The 19,572-nt window shown below is 42.7% G+C and overlaps 2 protein-coding genes across 3 annotated transcripts; both read left to right on the top strand.

The window, feature by feature from the left end:
• Positions 1-6: 6 nt before the first annotated feature.
• Positions 7-5,806, top strand: LOC122132080 (soluble calcium-activated nucleotidase 1-like). 2 transcript variants are annotated; one of them, XM_042706848.1, is made up of 4 exons: positions 7-21; positions 2,283-2,963; positions 3,436-3,639; positions 4,106-5,806. In XM_042706848.1, the coding sequence occupies exons 2-4, from the start codon at positions 2,306-2,308 to the stop codon at positions 4,474-4,476; spliced, it is 1,233 nt and encodes a 410-aa protein (XP_042562782.1). In that variant the 5' UTR covers positions 7-21; positions 2,283-2,305; the 3' UTR covers positions 4,477-5,806. The 2 variants fall into 2 exon arrangements, with proteins under 2 accessions (XP_042562782.1, XP_042562781.1); XM_042706847.1 differs by lacking the exon at positions 7-21 and adding an exon at positions 62-1,458.
• A 4,036-nt stretch (positions 5,807-9,842) lies between these two features.
• LOC122132079 (metalloproteinase inhibitor 2-like) lies at positions 9,843-19,366 on the top strand. Its single transcript, XM_042706846.1, has 5 exons — positions 9,843-10,261; positions 16,343-16,443; positions 16,646-16,751; positions 16,924-17,045; positions 17,203-19,366. The coding sequence occupies exons 1-5, from the start codon at positions 10,132-10,134 to the stop codon at positions 17,398-17,400; spliced, it is 657 nt and encodes a 218-aa protein (XP_042562780.1). The 5' UTR covers positions 9,843-10,131; the 3' UTR covers positions 17,401-19,366.
• Positions 19,367-19,572: the final 206 nt, after the last annotated feature.

Below are 19,572 nucleotides of genomic sequence, written 5' to 3'. Positions count from 1 at the left end.
CAGTGAAGAAGAAAGTCAAGGGTAAAAATTGTATTATGTGTATACGTATGTCTAATATATCAGGTGTGGTTCCAGTGAGATGTGCGGCACAGAATATCACAGTGATCTGCTAGTCACCATTACTCAGCTGTTTCTGGTTATCAGAGCTGGCTTCTTCAGGTAGTCTAGATTGATGGCATTCCATGGCTTTGCGAAGCATTACAACCCCCTTTTTTCATGGTAAGGTACTTAACTGGTGTTAACTGTGTGTGTGTGTGTGTGTGTGTTTGTTGTGGAGGAAAAAGTCTTCTGAATTAGGTTTGAGGGTGTTGAACTATTTCAGAGTTCTAATGCCCAAATAGCTCTGAACAATTCATACTAAGGAACTAAACTGATTTCTATACAAGGCTTTATTTTACAACAATACAAACAGCTCAGTAGAGATGCAGTAGTGTGTGTCTGTGCAGAGAAGGAAAAAAACACTTTAAAGTAGAATTACCTATTATTTTATACCATGATAAAACACAGGGAGGGGTTCAGTATGTAAAGGGTGGTCTTGGTTTTCTATGCCTCTTCCCCTAAAGGCATATATGGAAGGTCCAGTAAAGTATATCTATTACAATAATATATGCAGAATAAAGAAACAGGAAGACTGTTGCATAGTGGTCAGAGGCAAAGGGAGGTGTCCCTTTGTATCCCTAACACAGGTTTTCTGGAAAAGTGAAGGTCAGGTGAAGATTTGTATGCACCAAGGTTTCCCTCAAAGAGTTATACAAACGATCTTAACCTACTCTAAATACTTTGTTTCAGTGCATTGTTTATGCGTTATGAGTGAGAAGCGGTATCGTATCTGCTATGTCCTAGAACAGTCAAAGGCCTGGAGTATTCAGTAACTGTTGTCTGAAGACAATTAAAAAAAAACTTCTACTTTCCAGTAAATCACAGATTGATTTAATTTAAGACAAGAAACATCCTTCCACATTGGGAGGTGTCATGCATGTGAAAAGTGCTTTTGGGCACGATTGGTGTAGTTTCTAGAACATTTGGAAATCATTGTGGACATCATAGGCATGTGGATCATAGAATATACTGATAAACCGCTTTCGTTGTTTGTGTTCTGGTGGTTTGTCGTAGGGTAATCCTTTCCTTGCTCTGTATCTGTACCTAATTATCGTAACCCAGGCAACACGAGGACCAGTTTAGCATCTTTTGAAGTTCTTTGCGTCTCCTACTTCACGTACACCCTGTTGCTCCTCGTCTTCCTCCTCTGGCCCTGTACTGAGTCCCTCCCATCTTCCACGTCTTCACACACGGACACTCCTTTCGCACACACCTCATTGGCACACCGCTGCCTGCCAGTGCGTCAAACACCTGCTGTCACACTCCAGTACCGAGACTTATTGGGGATCCTCACATAACCTAACTAGCAAAAGCTACACCTCTCTCTCTCAGCGGGTGGGTCATCTGGCAGGAGCAGAGGTACGTTGTCAGAGGATCATCTTTTACTTTTGAACCAGAGGGCTGTTTGATCTACTATCTGTGTGTGGGGAGGATATCCACGGTAAGATTCCCAGGGACCTTTCTGTGAGAGTTTGAGTTTGTCGAGTGGGTTTTAAGTTTTAGTTGTCCACATGTGAAACTGATGTGGTCTGATGTGGTGGTCTATTTCATTAAAGAGTTGTCTGTGTTCAAGATAGTGTACAATTGTAGCGAAATCAGTGGAACAACCAGTTTGGTGAACAAAGAATAACCTGTCATGCTGGAGTGTTACGTCATTTGACGCCATTGAGCACTTGAGCAGCCATAGCAGGTTAGGTTAGAAGTTGTGTGACTGAAAGGATGGGTTCGGTGTGTGAGAGTTCAAGAGCAGGTTTGTCCACGAGTCAGCAAAGTGAAGCTGAAAGAGGGTGAGTGACTGACAGTCAGATAATGTGAGGTTCACAGTGCAAAGGTGAGGGGTTGTTTGTTGTTGTTTGTTGGCTCAGGCGGCCAGCTATCTTTGTATAATAGTGAAGCAGTCTAAAGAGCTACAACAAAGCACGACATCTTTTGTGTAGTCCGGCATGCATGGATCAACTTAAACCACTTATCACTCAGAATTCAATCACAAGAGTAGATGCCAACACAGAGGCTACTCTCCAACAGAATTTAAGATTAAATTGGAGGAATCTGAACTCTGGCGTTCTGACTCTGGTCTCTGACTCTGATCTGGTTCTCTCTATCATTCTCTTTCTCTCTCTCTCTCTTTCTTTCTCTTTCTTTCTTTCTTTCTTTCTTTCTTTCTCTCTCTCTCTCTCTCCCAGGTGACAGTACTGCTCACTCGCCCATGCCTGTGTTGGCAGAAGGCTTCACGCAGCCGGAGCCGAAGCAGAATGAGCAGCGTGGCCCTCTGCGCATCTCTGTAGGGGGTCTTCCTTTCCTGGGTTCCATGAGCAACACGCTGGACCCCCGTTTTCGCATCAAGTGGCGTGCCATAGTGCTGATGGGCGCAGTGCTGGCCCTCCTGCTGCTGCTCTACTTGCAGCTATCCCCAGGGGGCGCCACTGGGGCACTGCACAACCCCAACTGGGGTCCACACGTCCCCATCGACTTGGGGAAACTCTACAATGACACGTACCCTTTGTCATCGCCGGAATTCACTCCCGAAGGCATGCGTTACCGCATCGCCGTCATCGCTGACTTAGACACGGCGTCCCGACAAGAGGGGCAGAAGAACACCTGGATCAGCTATCTGCGGCGCGGCCACCTGCTGATGAGCGAGGGGGCGGGCCAGCCGCAACTCAGCATCCAATGGGATGCAGACAGGGTGGAGCTCCAGACGCACCTGGCGGAGAAGGGGCGGGCAATGGAACTGTCGGAGCTGGTCGTGTTCAACGGGAGGCTCTACAGCGTTGATGACCGTACGGGCGTGGTCTACCAAATCGATGGCAACAGGGCTGTACCCTGGGTCATCCTGCCCGATGGGGACGGAAGTGTCTCCAAAGGTCTGTAGCACTACCCTCCATCTGGCCCTTCCTAAATTCAGTACTCAGGTACTGATGAGATTGTCTTATACTGTATCTCTGCCGTCATGGGCACTTGAGTACTGAAATTAGATTGAGCGAGCTGGAAGGGGTTAATAACAGTCACATGGTCCATAGTTTTATCTATATTTGCATGTGTCTCTGTGTGTGTGTAGGTGTGCGTGTGTGTGTGTGTAGGTGTGTCTGTGTTGGTGTATTTTGACATATTATTCAGTGTCTCATCTTCTGCACTTAAAGTGCACCTCTGCCTCTTCTCTTTGCGCTCTGTCACACTTAACTGGAATTAGTATTGTTTGCTCTCACTATCAATGGAGGTTGTACCTCGGTTGTAAGTCCCTTTGGGTAAAAGCATCTGCCAGTTAAAGTAAATGTAAATGAGTTCTTTCTGTGGTTGTCAGTTTTCTGTGTGTGTAAATGTGTCTCTGTTCTGCAGGCTTCAAGGCGGAGTGGCTGGCTGTGAAGGATGAGCAGCTGTATGTTGGGGGTCTAGGGAAGGAGTGGACCACCACCTCAGGAGAATTTGTCAACAATGACCCCCAGTGGGTCAAGGTGGTTGGATTTAATGGTGACGTCCAGCATCAGAACTGGGTTTCCAAGTACCATCTTCTGCGCTCTGCTGCAGGGATCCAGCCTCCAGGTGCGTGGGTGTATGTCTGTGTGGCTCACAAAGATATTGTCACCGCAGTGTTGCCATAAATAATGGACCTAGTTTACAAGGTGAATGCTACAGCTTTAACTTTCTGGTAAAGTCTGTGTAATTCTATGTGTAACCATTGTGTGTCCTCAGTGGTGTTAATGGGACATGACCTATTGTCCTGAGAGAGGAAGTCTTGGTTGTGAAAGTGTAATGACCCCTAGTGGTGCCTAGTGACTCAGCTCTGCTCTTTTTTCATTCCGTCACACTGCTGCAGTTTTTCTTTTTCTTGTGCGTCATTGTCTTATCTCTGACGTTTTCACCTTCCCTTTTTCTTGCCTGGCCATTCCCATGTCTCTTTTCTTCCCAACTCCCTTTGACCTCTTGAGCACTTGTCATTTCGACTGATTTATTTTTTGCTCTTTTCTCTCCTCCTGTGTCTGTTCCTCTCCTCCCCCCGTTCTCTCAGGTTATCTCATCCATGAGTCTGCAGCGTGGAGTGACACGCTGCAACGCTGGTTTTACTTGCCGCGAAGAGCCAGCAACGAACGCTACGAGGAGACCGCAGACGAGAGCCGCGGCACCAACCTGCTGCTGAACTGTTCTCCGGACTTCCAGAACATTCTGGTCAGCCGCGTGGGCCCGCTCGAGCCGACACACGGCTTCTCCTCATTCAAGTTTGTGCCTAACACCGATGACCAAATCATCCTGGCTCTCAAGTCGGAAGAAGACGCCGGAAAGATAGCGACCTACATCCTGGCCTTCACGCTGGACGGGCAGATCCTGCTGCCTGAGACCAAGATCGGAGATGTCAAGTACGAGGGGCTAGAGTTCATCTAAGGTCATTGAGGCCTGGACAGCAAAAGCAAAATATCACAGTCCAGCCCTTCATGTCGACTGTGCAGGCGAACTCCACTGCACCCCACTGAGAGCTTCTTAGATGAAGGATCTGAGAGGTGAACTCTGGTTCAAGTCCACAGCTTGAAACCTACCTAACCCACCACTCCTCATCTCAGCCCCACAGCTCATTACTTGAGCACCATGCCACAGTCACAGACACAGCCACAACATCAGCACAGAACACAAAGCTGCTGCCACGGCCCAACCTTCATCATCATCAACACCATCATCATCAACAACACCATCAACACCACTCACACCACAACTCAATCCAGAGGGCAGCCAAGGACACTCATCAAGTAAAAACTGTCTGTAGTCATTGTAACTGTTGGTCACATGACCATGTTTTTAGCTACATGAGTTTCACTGTGTTCATGCAACCTTATGAAGTCATGTGACATGTGACTGGGCAGCTGAGCCCAGTAGTACTGTATTGACTTCTTATATTGAATGTAAGATTAGGAGATCGGTCTGATACTCTGAACATACTGATGGGTGCACTGAAGTACCATGGTGATTCTGAATGAATTTTAAGTTTACATTGAATGGCATTTTTTCATTTTTTATTTTAATCCTGTATGCTTTTCCTATATTTAACATTATTTTTGAGCTCTCTTTGAACTCATGACTCTCTGATGCACACATACAAACTCATAACCATACCTGTTATGGCTTTGGATCATTAGTTCTCGTCACTACATGACATACTTAAGCGTTCTTCGATTGGTGGCTACAGAAGAGCCCAGAGACCCTAGGGTCTGAAAAGTGATATAAAGGTTATCACAGAGTGGGTTTTTTCCTGAGAATTTAAATACCGGGCCAATTTTTTTAAGGCTCTAGAATTACCTTCAGAGGTTCTACCAAAGACCCGTTTTTAGTGAAACGATTTTCTTTCACCATTTTATTCCGCCTACTTTTTTCTTTGTTCACCATACAATAGGTTTGTGAAGAGCATCAGAGGTGATAAAAAAAGGTTAAAAGAAAATTGTGTGTGCACAACTTGTTTTTATAATGAGTGTATTAATGTGTCACAGTGGAGTGTTTTATGTTCCATTTACCAGGGGTTTTACCTTCACTGTGCCCTAATTACTGATGCTCTTTAACACCAGATTATCAATGTTTAGTTTTCCACTTTAATCCAGATTAAAAATTTAGATGAAATATAATACTTAAACATATGTGCAACATTAAATTTGAAACTCTTGTATGAGACGGATCATTACGTTTTTTTAACTTAATGCATAGCTCAATAAATCCACCTAAAGGGCCACTAATGTGGCAAGCCTGTGTGTAATTTCCTATATACTACATACCACCCAGTCTAGCACCATTACTCTACTGTACTATACAGTAGTATACTGGTGCCATACAGCTTCTGCATTTTGTTATGGAGACAAATCATACACACAGTTCGATATGGGTGTGCCTGTCCACTCAAGCTGTACCTCACTCCATCATGTGCTGCAATAACCCAGGGATAAACAAGAGGGCATGCCTGTTCATATAGGAGCTGGATTGAGATATAGAGGGAGGAGCACTTCATGCGGTTCCAGTGATGAATTTCATAAATGGTGTCCAAGTTTATTCATTGGCCGCTTAGCATTCATTTTTGGCAGTGTAGCCTTGCCACCTGGTTTCCATGCACCGGCTGAATTCCCTCTGAACTAATAAACATGTATCCTACTGTACATGTGCTGGAGAGCCTCCTGGGAATTCTGCTTCCTTCTTGATCGATTGTAGTGACCGTACAGTTGTCTTCTTAAATAGATCCTTAGATGCTTGCAAGGCAATTACAAAAGACATTAGCACATTTCGATTCCTCTAATAAATTTGCCATCTGTAACTCCTGCATGTTTCATTACTTGAACCATGTGAGATTTATACCAATTCCATCCTCATAATTGTCTATAATTGTACTATATATACGCAACGCAGGTAACAGCAACATATTATGGACGTTAGTCAAGCACACCACACTTTCAGTTTGAGACAAGAAAAATGTATTAGAACTGTTGACGGCCTCCTCAAAATCTTTCCTCAGTTCAGCATATGATTCAGTCCTGTGCGATTCAGCTGAACTACGCTACTGATTGAATATTCTCGCTTTTTCCTTTTCACAGATGGAATGAACATGAATATGAAAATGAATTCCTGCCAAGCATGATTGACACATTCTCCATTTACAAGGCTTGACCAAGGCAAATGTTGTAATTTACCTTTCGAAAAGAGCCAAATGGAGTAGTCAATAGAAGCATAAACGTATCTACTCATGTGAGCTCTTTTGGAGGTGCGTACCATCCTTTAGCCTCTCACCAGTAACAACCCACCAAATGTCCTAATTATTACCTTTAAAAGCTAACATTGAACAATTATTATTCAAATTCAGCCATGACATAGTGTAGAAATTTGCATCTGAGGAAAATGTTATGTCAAAATAACCATGCACCTTGCAACACTATAACAAATAAATGTAGAGCTCTCAACCTGAGTTTGTGCTACTTTCAGCTAAATGTGTTGGCAGATCTTAATCCTGTGTTCCAAGCACTCTGGAAATTCCTCCTTTCTGTGCTAGGATATCAATTATTTTGTTTGCCTCTGATGACCTTTAAAAGGAATATTCCCCACCAGATAAAGAAAACAAATTGTCTCATTAAAAATCTCTCTATTTGAAGGGATATCTATCAGCGGCTCAAGTGCCTGTTCTTGGTAATCTTTCAAAGTTTTGCTGTCTTCATAAAGTTCTGGTTTCCACCATAGTTTTGAAGTTTATGGACCGATTTGGACACATTTGACCAATTTTGAATCCTCAAAAGAGTAATGTTTCAGTCAAAATAAACATGTTAGGTTCAACAATAATTCGTTTTTTTCCTAAGGGCTACTATTCTCTGGGCATTCCTATGGGCTACTACAGGAGTTACAAGTTGAAACAGGAGAGAACATATCACAGTAGGGAGCAATGATGAAAATGTGGAATTGTGCGTTTCTCACATCCATGAAAGTGGACGGTATTCTAAACGCATCAACAGAGCCAGCAGCTTTACCTAATTCCTGCAACTGATAGGACTTGAGTTCCTAAGCGTCCCCCACCCCCACATCAGACAGGGTGTGTTCGTCTGTAAACAATCAGGAAGACTCATAGTGTCAGGAAGACTCATTTCAGGTAGAGTGCTGAAACTTGTGACAAGTCCTGATCTGTGTTTCACAGTGGGTGTCCACATAGCTGTTTCAGAATATGTGTTTGTATTAATATGTAAAGATATACTACAACAACAAAGAGAGCCAACAGATCACCTATTAGACTCTGCATACAGAATGAGCAGAAACACTATTCTGACTTACAGTGCTGTACTTGAGGGTGAACTTAATTTGAGGTCATGAGGGGCTTTGTGAGATGAGCAATATGTTGCGTAAGACTGTAAGGTTCCTGAAAGTGAACGAGACATGGTACTCATTTGCTATGACATCATCTGGTGGTCATCATAGCAGGAAATCTGGAGAGAGTGAGACTTAAGTGAAATGCCATTGTTACTGATGAAAGGCTGGAAAGTGATGTGTAACCACCCACTATGTCACAAGTTTATTTTATGAGTCCTCACAAAAATAACAACAAAGTCATTTCTGGAAAATTTCTTCACAAAGTCTGGAAAGTCACACAGATAAGTAATACTACAGACTGACCAGGAAGTGGTCAAAGTAATTAAAATGGTCAACATCTCAGTGTCCGCCTACATCCTCATCCAAACACCAGGCCATGAGCTCATGACTAAAAACACATTCCCAGATAATTATCTTTTACTATGTGCAATTGTTGTAGCTGTTTTAGTGTTGAATTCATGCAGACATAATCTCCTTGTTTGGCTCTTACGGTTAGCGTGAAATTCCAGATTTCCAGTCAAATTCCTTGGCTGGTGCACTCAGAGTTACAGGAAATACTTATACAGTACAATTCCTTGTCTCTATACCCCTTCGCATTTCAAGAGTGTACAATTCCTAGAGATAACATTATTCCATTCTAAAATGAATCTAATCTATACAACATCAGCACCCATCGAATACAGGCAAACAATCAAACTAGTGTACTCATTTGTAATTGACGTTTACTCAGTATCGTAATGATTGTAATAATGATACATTTTTTTTCAATCTCTGCCAGGATAGGCTGGGTAGCACTTGTGATGGTATCATTCAGATACGTTGGTGTTTCTGTCCAAGTCTTACCTGTTTATGTACAAAATCTCCATGATAGTGATCTTCACTTAAAAAGCGAGTCGGGAGATGATCAGAGTTATCAGCACATACCTCTCATATTTGTTGCACAGGGGAGTACATAAGAACAACAGAATGTTACAGACTGTACTGTCTCTGGATCAGTGTGCTGGTTAAAAAAATTATTCATTTAGAAGACAGAAAAAGGACAATAATTTCATGGGGTTAAAAAGCTATACTGACAGTATCACCTACGAGTTTAATGTTTTGGGATGGGCAGGTGGAAGCACTGACTGGAGGGAAGAGTGGTGTCTGAAGTGCCAGGTTGGGTGCAGACACGGGGGGTGACACACCTCATGACTCCTGAGTACAACTCAGCGTCAGTATGGACACCCATAATTATACCCTCTCCCCATCAACATATATTATGAAATGGGTTTTGTTTATTGCAAAAGTAAAGAACCTCACATTTAACCCACATACGATAGGTATGTGATTCACACACCTTTGACGCACCTTCAATTCTAATTAATACAGGAGCACATTCCTTTTTTCCAAGACACAGCAAATAAGATATCTTGTCATGTGGACCAAATGTGATCAACCCTTTACGAAAAACAAACATTTAGGTCATAATCAGCCACAGTTACAAATCCTGTCATTTGCATATTCTTTTGGAGACCCAACAGTCCTGACACTGAACATGGTTGGTGGGTACAGTAGGCTAACTGATGGGTTGATGGGATGATGATCAGACATTCTGAGAGATGTTGCTGTGCTGCTTCACTGAACTCGGTGCTACCGCCATACTTTAGGCAAAAAAAAGTTAAACTAAGGGTTCTATGCATCTGATAAAACCCATTCATATTGAGAGCGCAGCATCTGCAGCATCTGTAAATGTGGGCGCGTCCGTGCTTGTGCGGGCGCGCGCGCTCGCGCTCCTAAAGTCTTTCAAGAAGTTCAGAAGGCCTGTGGTGAAATAGGGAAAAAAAAATGAAACATTTTTAAACGACATTTCGTAGGAAAATGTCGTCATTTTACTAAACTGATGCAGTGCACATAGGTCATGGATGGAGGGCGGAGCTCGGTCAGGCAAGCATAAAGCACAACCGCTTGCATAGTTCATGCAGACTTCAACACAGGGCGGAGTTCGTCAACGTCGCCAACGATGAAAAGACTGCTTAGTTAGTGCATGATCAGATGTATGTTTTTTTCGGTTCGTAGAAGAGTATCAGATATTATATGTGACATCAACACTGAACAATTAGGCGGGACATCGTTTGGTCAACACTGAAATAGTTGTTGTGCTTCTCATTCCAAATTTCTTCACACAGCAGAGACGGAGTTATTTAATCTGTTGCACCGTACAGGAGAAGAAATCATATAACTATGAATAATCCAAACAACAGTATTTTTGCTACACTGGTCGTGCTGCTTTTATGGCGAGTGAAAGAAATCGCCGAAGCTTGCAGTTGCTCTCCTGTGCATCCTCAACAGGCTTTTTGCAACGCAGACGTCGGTAAGTCATGCACTAATTTCACATTGATTCCCCCATAGAAAATTACGACTTACTTTCAGTACATTTTAGTTTAAAAATGTAAACATTTTGTTTATTTGAATGTTTGAACTTAATTCATACTATTATCTGCGTAGACGGACTCAACAAAAGCAAGTTTTATTGCGGCCAAGTCCGTTGAATATTTCTGTGGTTAGGATTAGGTCTCCTTTAGAAGAAACAACCATTTTTCTTGCTACCGATTTGGGGTGGACTCACGGGAGAGGGTGGAGAGTCAGTATGTCATCTACCTAATTTCTGAAAGAAAAACACATAAACCTCAAACCACTGTGCTTTCCTTGAATTCATAGACGCTATCTAAACAGAAGAAAATATTACATTTAGGATGTAAGCTCCAATATGCACAGGGAGAACAATTCTGCTTTGATTCTCCGCAAAACTATGTGCTTATAGTTTTCTAGTAGTTTTTTGTTCCTGACTGCATAAATCGTCCGCATCTGTGGCACTATTCGCACACTAGTCTTGCGCCTTCCATTGACTTAACATTTCTTTAGAGTTTTCATTATTCATGTCACAGATTTTCTTTGTTGTGGGCATCATCATCCTGTCTGCCAACATTGTGCTTTTAAACCAAAACCTCGTTTCATGTAGTAGAGATATATAATGGATACCCAACTAAACAGCTGGGCTAAATAGAGTGGGGGTGGTTAGATAGAGAGGCAGAGAGAATCTTAGTGTGTGCGTCATACAGTATCCATATCTTTTTAGATGAATCAGCAGATGTGTTTAAACTCTGCATGTTATAACAAGGTGATGGATACAGACACTTCAGTCAACCGTTAACTGGTATGCTATCATTGTTTCTGGCAACTGGTATACCATCATTATTCCAAAACCTATTATTAGTTAAACAGTAAAACTACAATCAGGCCTCTCCTGTAGACACTAAATTCAAGTGTTAAACCCTAAGCAGGGCTAGAGAGAGAGCGAGGTCAGAGGAGGGATGGTCAGTGTCTGTAAATATAATTTCCATCTGCTTCCAGTCCTCTTCAAGCAGATGAAAACTTCCCCAGACGAGGTAGTTCTTTGTGAAAGCCCTTTCCATCTCTCCATCTTTGTTCATATTGCTCCCCTCTCTGTCTTAGTTGTAATTTTTTAGGTCTCAGGTATTCGATCAGTACGAGAAGAACAGAGGGTTTATTTATGATGAAAGAGGGCACATCAAAGGACGGGAGGACTAGCGAATCTGATCGCTTGATGAGCAAAACAGAGATCCCTTGTGGGGAGCTGACTCATTGTCTGTAATAGGAGGATATAGACTCCAGACAGGTAGCCACCTACCGGTATTTCCCCTCTAACACTCTAAATCGCAATCAAAACAGGGTTTCCGGGCCTGGCGTCCGCGTGCCCTTGTAGCCTCTCGGCCTCCAGAATGTCTGTTTATTTTGGTTTATTTGAACATTCACAGACCCCTGGCTCCACACACAAACTTATGCTAATGCCAGCCCTAACAGGGCTCAGTTTGTCCTGCCGAATTCCCATTAAAATGCTGCCTGGCTCTGTGGTGGACTCTTTCGGTCCTGAATGCCTCACAGCATTCCTATTTTACTGGAGAAGCCTTTCCCACATTTTACTATGTTCTGCTAGTTTCGACATATGCTAATGTGTCGTGGTACATTGTATTGTGTATGGTGCTATGATATTGTGCTCTTTTGTCCGCTAGGAAGTGAAACAAATTTTGAAGGTGTTGGTTGGAGAGGCTTTAAACTTCCAGTGAACTGCCTTTAGATATAAATGTGTCTGGCTTGCATTTCATGGATATTTTGTCCATTAATCTTAGCATTTAGCTAGCTCAGCTAACTAATGTCCATGACACTATTTTAAAAATAAAGTCGTCACCTTTGGGCTAGATGATGCTCCTCAGTCAGTATCTCATTACTCCAGCAGAATCTTTGTACCCAGTGATCCAGGATGAGGGAATGAGGATTTGTTTCTAGTTCCTGAACCAAACACTGGCTAGCTGTCGTGATGGTGTGATCACAGATGGTGTCAGTGGGTTCAGAGCGAGGGTGACTAGCTGAGTTGACCAGGAGGGTTAGTCTGGGATCTGGAAGAGGGGAGATGCTGGCACACAGATCAGCTGTTGAGAAGGAGTGAAGGAGGGATGGAGGGACAGAGAGATGGATCAGGTTGAAAGGAGAGAGAGATCAGAAATCATTGCCAAAGTGTCCTTACAAAAGAACCAAACCAGCAAACCACAAGGCAACATGAGGAAAGACTGTTCTATGCTGGTGCAATTTCCGGTTTCCTATTGCATCAAATATCCGTTGTTTCTTTACCGTGTTACACAATGATGATGGTGTGATTGTCCCATTGGAGACGTATGCTGTATCCCAGTAGCTGCTGGTTGAAGTTGGTAGTGAGAATGGGTGTTCCACTCGTTCAGAGAAACCACCCATTCATTATTCTCAGTCAGAGGGGCTTTCCAGTGAACACAAGGACATTCCTGTGTGCATGTGTGTGTGTCTGTGGATGTGTGAGAGACCGGGTCAAAAAGTGGACTGAGCATGAGTCAGATATTATTGTTTGTCTTAAGATGGTTTCTGGGATACTCTTTACATGAACAAATGTCATCTTAGCTACTTGTACATCTCTATCCACTCTTTCAACTTTTAGCTTTCTTTAGCCAGAAGGCTGTGTAAAATACAGAGACGTCCGGTTCATGTTCAAGTCGAGAGAGGGGATGGTGGAGTTCTTAGAGTGAGTGGTGTCTGAAGTGCATTTACTTGTAGACTTCTATGTGTAGGCATCAGCTATTTCTCCTATAATTACAGTGAACATGTTGGTTTGCTGGACCTGTTTCTTTCATGGTCCACCATAGGGTACCAAGAAATATATATGGTTAAAGGAACTCAGTGAAAACGTAGGTAAGACAGACTTTGTTTACATGAAAATAGTAATACTTTACAATAGATATTGACAGTCTGCTGATTTTGCAGGGAATTAACACCATTGCTCAGATCCAATTACGATATCATTTCATGAGGTGTAGTGGACTCTACACCTAGTGGCGTCTACTACAAGACAGTATACTCATGTGTTGTATTGATGTGACTGTGTGTATTTTCTCGCTTATGAGCTCAGCTTTGAACCACTTAGAGGTCTATGCCGGTTGGCTTCCCCAGAGATTCTCTGCCACTGGCAATCAGGAATACCGAGCCCCAAGACAGGCATCACTAATTGATCTGTTGTTCTAGCGTAGACGTGGGCTGTTGCTCTGCACAGCCTGAGAGACAGTTTCCCAGTCAGCTGTACTATAACTGGCTGTCTGAATTGTTGATGGCAGAGGTTAATCAGGCACGAGTTTGTTGCACTGAATGTGCACTTTAAGTATGATCTAATAGCAACTGTATTTCATTGCGGTCAAGGCGCGCGCGTGTGTGTGTGTGTGTGTGTGTGTGTGTGTATGTATGTGTGCACATTTCACATGACCTACTTTACTGAGGGGAGCTGGAGCACTCTGTGGTTGACTATTGAGCGGCGACAATTCTTGTTCAGGAAAGGGGGATTACAGTCGTCCTCTCAGGCCCTTCCTTCGCGCTTGCAGTGTGTGGGTGTGCGTGTGCACCCCGTGTGTGTGTATGCATGTGTGAGTGTGAGTGTGAGTGTGTGTGTGGTGTCAGCTTAACCTTGGAATGTAATGAATGTATGGAAATGGAAAACTGGGTAGAGACTGTGATTAAAGCTGTATAAAGCATTACAGTTCTCTCTCTGACTTTGTGTGTGTGTGTGTGTGTGTGTGCATGTGTGCAGCACTGATGTTGCCCGATTACTTTGGTGTAAGATCCTGTGGGAGTAGTTGGCAAGCACTCTGCGTGTGTGTGTGTGTGTGTGTGTGTGTGTCTTGGTGTGTGGCCCAGAAAGAAGCTGCTCTGTTCATGGTAAAAGAAGGTATGCATTTGTGTCTGCAAGTGTGTCTCTCTGTCACCCACTCTTGTATGTGTGTCTGCTTGGTCAGCTCTATGAAAGTTCCTCTGTGTATGTGCCCATATCTAGGTGTGTGTGTGTGCTTGTGTGACGGTATGTGTGTGTGTGTGTGTGTGTGAGAGAGAGAGCGAGAGAGAGAGAGAGAGAGAGAGAGAGAGAGAGGGAGAGAGAGACTGCCACATAACCATACTCTGCATGTGAAGGAATGGGTCGACAAGCGCTTTCTCCTCTTTTCCTGAGTTCAGCAGAAAAAAGCTTGAAAACAAGGCAGGAGCGGGAGCTGCTCCATCTGCTTCTCATTAGGGTGACTGACTGCTGGCTCTCTCAGGAGCTCAGCTCAGCCCAACAACCAGCACAGCTATTCAGCCTCTCCACAGTGCGAAAGAGAGGGCTGGAAGGAAGAAGAGAGATGAATCAGGAAGTTGGGAGGGGAGAATAAGAGAGAAGTAGAGGGCTGTTGGGAGACAGATAGGGCATTTTGGTGGATGTGTAAGCACTCTGCGAATGTGTGTGTGTGTGTGTTTGTGTGTGTGTATGTGTGTATGGCATTACAGTGAATGTGTAAGCCAGCAAACATCACGGCACAAGCCACTTCAGATCTCAGAAGAGTGGACCTATGCAGGAGGGTGCATGTGTTAGAGTGCAAGCTTAGAGTTCAGAGAGAATAGGTGTACCCACTGTGTGTGTGTGCTCACTGTGTATGTGTGTGTGTGCTCACTGTGTGTGCGTGTGTGTGTGTGTGCTCACTGTGTATGTGTGTATGTGTGTGTGTTTTGGGGGAGGAAAAGGGATGAAAGAGGAGGCTGGCGGCATCTCACAGAGAATGCTGACGGACTTCCTCAAGTCAGGCCAAAGCACATTCCTTCCCCTGGTTTCTGCTAATGAAATACTCATGTCCTCTCTCTCTCTCTGTGTCTATCCCTCTGTCTCTCTCTCCATCACAAACACACACATGTGCAAAGTAGCCTCTTCTCAAGCAGGAAGACTGGTACAGGTTGTTTGTGAGGATACAGACAGTTGGTACAGTAAAAAACTAAGAGGAAGCCAAGAGGAAGCCAATGAAAGTAAAGGGGAACACAAGAAGGTGTAGATTCATACAAGACTATTCTTGGGAAGTAAAATAACAGTTTATTTGGCAAGGGTCACCCATAGTAGGGGTGGGTGCTATTTTGGTATTATAGTTGTAATGCCCCCGCATTCATTTTTGCCATACCGTCAATACCGGGGTTGGTTTTTTTAAAGCATGAAAAGCATACGATATCCCAGAATTTTGGCTGTCAGAGAAGTCCACATCCGTTACTGGTAGTCTGCCTAAATCTCTTGCCTTCAATTTACCAAATGATATAGCTAGGTAACCAGCAAACTGGGAATGTTTTAATGACCTGAAGAACACATTTCTGATTTTGTAATGGAATGGATGTGGAATATAGTTGTGGCCGGTGATTGGAATTTTTTCATTGTTCCAAGTTTGTCATTGTAAACAATGAAATGCTCAACAAAATGCAAAGCAAACACCAGAGGGTGACACACACAGTAGTTTAACTATGTCTAAGTCGTTTGGTAAATGTTTCCATAAGTAAATGTTGCGACATGCAACAGGATGGAAAATGTCAATAGACTGGTGTATATGAAACCTATCTAAGAACTTTTGGAGCTAAAGGTTATTTTGATGACTTTTCATTGAAGTCATTTTTTGTTATTTCAGTCATACTGAGTAAGCCGTGTGAGTAATGTGGGGCCTCATCTGATTATTGTTTTATCCCTGATAGCAAAAGGGCAGTGAACCACTGTCGGCCCACTGGGGACAGAGCTGTTTTCATACCTTAATCTTTCTTGATCTCCTTACTCTTTGAAATGTTTGCTTTTTTACCTTTGGAGGATGCATTCATTTTTTGCTAGGAAAAAATGGTATTAACTTTATGAACTTAAGATGATAAATACAGTGATACCGACATCATCCATACAGTTGGAAATACTGTGATAAAAATGTTAGTCCATATCGCCCACCCATGGTACAAATAAACCAGAAAGGTTTCTGTCTTTTGACTCGTTCAGTATATTGGATAGTGTCGCAAACCATTGTTGTGTCATTGGCAGTCATCAGAGCTAAGGTGGTTGGACGGAAAGAAATAGCTTCTGGGAATGATGTCTATGGCAACCCCATCAAGAGGATCCAGTATGACATCAAACAGATCAAAGTAAGTCCATGTCAGAGGGTGTATACGTAGGTTGTAGCCGATGCCAATGTTTTAGTAATTCCAAACTGATCTAATAGTTAAATACATGGAAAAAAAACTACTCCTCATTACTACTAATGTTGGTTTAATGATGTAAATGTCAGAGATAGCTTTCGTTTTTTTTAAACTTTTTTATTTAGTCATTACATTTTATATCTTGCAGATGTTTAAGGGTCCTGGTCAAGCAGTGGAGGCCATCTTCACAGCCCCAACTTCTGCCATGTGTGGTGTGACTCTGGAGGCTGACAGCAAGGAGTACCTGATCACAGGTAGAACTACAGTACCCATAACTCCTTTTGTGACAGCAAAAGCACTTAAATGGCACCAGCATTTGTTAAGCTCCATACCAGTTCCTGGTACAAACCTTTACAGATTCTGGTACATTATCTATAAACCATCATACACCCCAGGTGACATATTTCTGTGGTCTGTGATCTACAGGAAAGATGGAGTCTGATGGTGTGCATGTTACACTCTGTGACTTTGTGGAGCCGTGGAGTGACCTAACCCACACTCAAACACTCAGCCTGAACCAGCGCTACCAGTCAGGCTGTGACTGCCGGGTAAGACCCCCCCCCCCCCCCACACACACACATTTCAAGTCTTGCCAAAATCTCCCACAACACACATCCATACACAACACATCATGCTCAATATGTATATTTGTTACCAATGCTTTTACATTGTATGAAGACATCATGTCTATGACTTCCTTTACAGATTGTGAGATGCCAGTCCTTGCCCTGTTCTATCGGTGGCCCAGAAGAGTGCCTGTGGACAGACTGGGTCCTGGAGGCAACTCACCGTGGCAAACAGGCCCAATTTTTCACCTGCATCCCTCGAAGCGATGCTTCCTGCAACTGGTACCGTGGCTCTCATGCCCCCAGCAAGGAGTTCATGGACATCGAGGACCCATAGTCCCCTTCAACACCAGCACCAAACATCTGCACTCTGGCTCACACACACACATAATACATAACACACACATACACAGACACACACACGCACACACGCTATCACAACCTGACTCTTTGAACAGATCCCTGTTTTTGATGAATAAAAGTCAGATTTACAGAAACACTTTTGAAAGTACCAAACCTTCCATTTTGCTTGTTTTCACCCAGCTGCATTAAGGAAAAGAGAACAAAATTCAAACTATTTTTGTCATTTTTCCCTTTCTAAACCTTTTTTAACCTAGTCTATAGTGTACAAATGTTATATCCCAATATTGTTTATACACATGCTCCCTCAAACAAACATAAACCCTACATTAATTAATTTAACAGCTGTAATAAAATAGCATATTTGAGGGAAAGTGCCTTTTTTTTCTCGTCTTTTATGACATACATTTCTGACATTGTAATATTTTGCATATGTGGAATGTACTGTAAAAGATTAGTTGTAAATTGTATACTGCACTGTGCACAGAACAACTTGCAGAGGATATGGCATTAATTTATACGTTTAGTGCTAGTATTTGCAGGATTTGTGTGTATTTATGAAATAAGCATTGCCCCTAAGAGTTAATAGCTCAGCATAAACACATTCTGTTTGATGTCTTCAGTCTGTACCCCTCAATTCCCCTTTTATTTCACATCTAGTTGAGTTATTTCACTGAATTGGGCATTTTGTGGCTCAGTGGACTGAAAGCTATTAGCCAAGCCACGTGCACATCATCAACCATTCTGGTCCACAGTCCTAGAAAAAAGTTATATTGAAGAGTCCTTTCAGTTGTAATTATATAATATATAAAATATAATAAAAACAACAATATATATAACATATAATAATACTATTATATATATAACAAAGAGCCTCCAAGGGTTTTAACAGGAACCCTTGAAGGTTCTTTTAGATGTTTGGGGAATACTCGAGGAACCTTTGAGGGTTTTCAAGAAGTGAAGAACTTGGAAGGACTTTTCTTTAAACAAGGGTCCCATTTTGAAGCCCACATGCAACTATGGACAAGAAGGAATAGGAAATAATTTTTCTCCATGACAGAATGCAGTAACTAGAAGAAGAATCTTGTAGGGCCAGACAAGACTTGAGCACTTAGGGATGAGAAAACACAAGTGGCAACTAAAATGTTGGTAGTGGATTTTGAGGAAAACAGATGCAGGTTCAGTTGGCTTTCCTAAAAAAACCTGTCCAAAACTTGATGAGACCAACACTGGCCATCACACTTTTTTGTTTGAATCAACACCACTTCATTGAACTCTGACTTACAAAGATGGTGAATTGGTTTAGAGCAAGTAAACTCAGTTAACACCTCCTCAGCTGTTCCCTGTCATAACATAGGATGATGATAAGTCTGTCCCTACAAGACACTGAGAATAGTCACTGGTGTTCAGTGCTGTTGATTATGGTTGTGTTGTCCTTGAGCCTTAACATGTCTCTGAAGGTACACATGGTGGATTCTGAGTTACTGCAGATACTTTTTTTTAACAGGTGGCTTACATCTGGCCAAAGTCTTCATGTCAGGCAGGCCCTCACACTGCGCTCAACAGAACTTGAGGGTCACGGCACTTGTCCAAGTACAATAATATCAAATCTATACTCCCTTCACAACAATGCCTATTTGACCAAGATCAAGCATAAATGTGTAAGCCTTTTTAAGTCATTTTATTCAATTTCTGTATTCTTGAGTAATGCATCTAGAGACTTGGTCGATCCATGTTTTCAGATACATTGGCCTTTCTTGTAAATTTTGTGTGTTTTTATGACGTAATGTATGTCTTAGCATTAGCAGTAGTGTGAGATGTCTCGTGCTGGTACTACATGAGACGGCGGTCTGAAGCTAGACCATGCATGCCTACCCTTTCCAGTATTATTCCAAACTGTATGGATGCCAATGGTGTTGAGAAATAAAACCTTTTTTAAATCACTCATGGTTATTTGTGAAGTTATCAGTGGGAGCCAGAGAGTGGGGTACAGGGAATTCGACAGAGCTACTCGTTGGAAACTGAAGCCTCGTCTAACACCTTTTCAAAGTTTGCGGACCTTTCCAAAGCACTTGCCAGTTTCTGCCAGCACAAAAACAGATACATAAACATTCCATTCACTTTCATTCAGTTTGGTTCATTGAGTCAC

Source organism: Clupea harengus, unplaced genomic scaffold, assembly GCF_900700415.2.
Source record: "Clupea harengus unplaced genomic scaffold, Ch_v2.0.2, whole genome shotgun sequence".
NCBI classification, from domain to species: Eukaryota; Metazoa; Chordata; class Actinopteri; order Clupeiformes; family Clupeidae; genus Clupea; species Clupea harengus.
The sequence above is the reverse complement of the archived record's forward strand: the minus strand, read 5'-3'. Positions and strand labels throughout refer to the sequence as shown.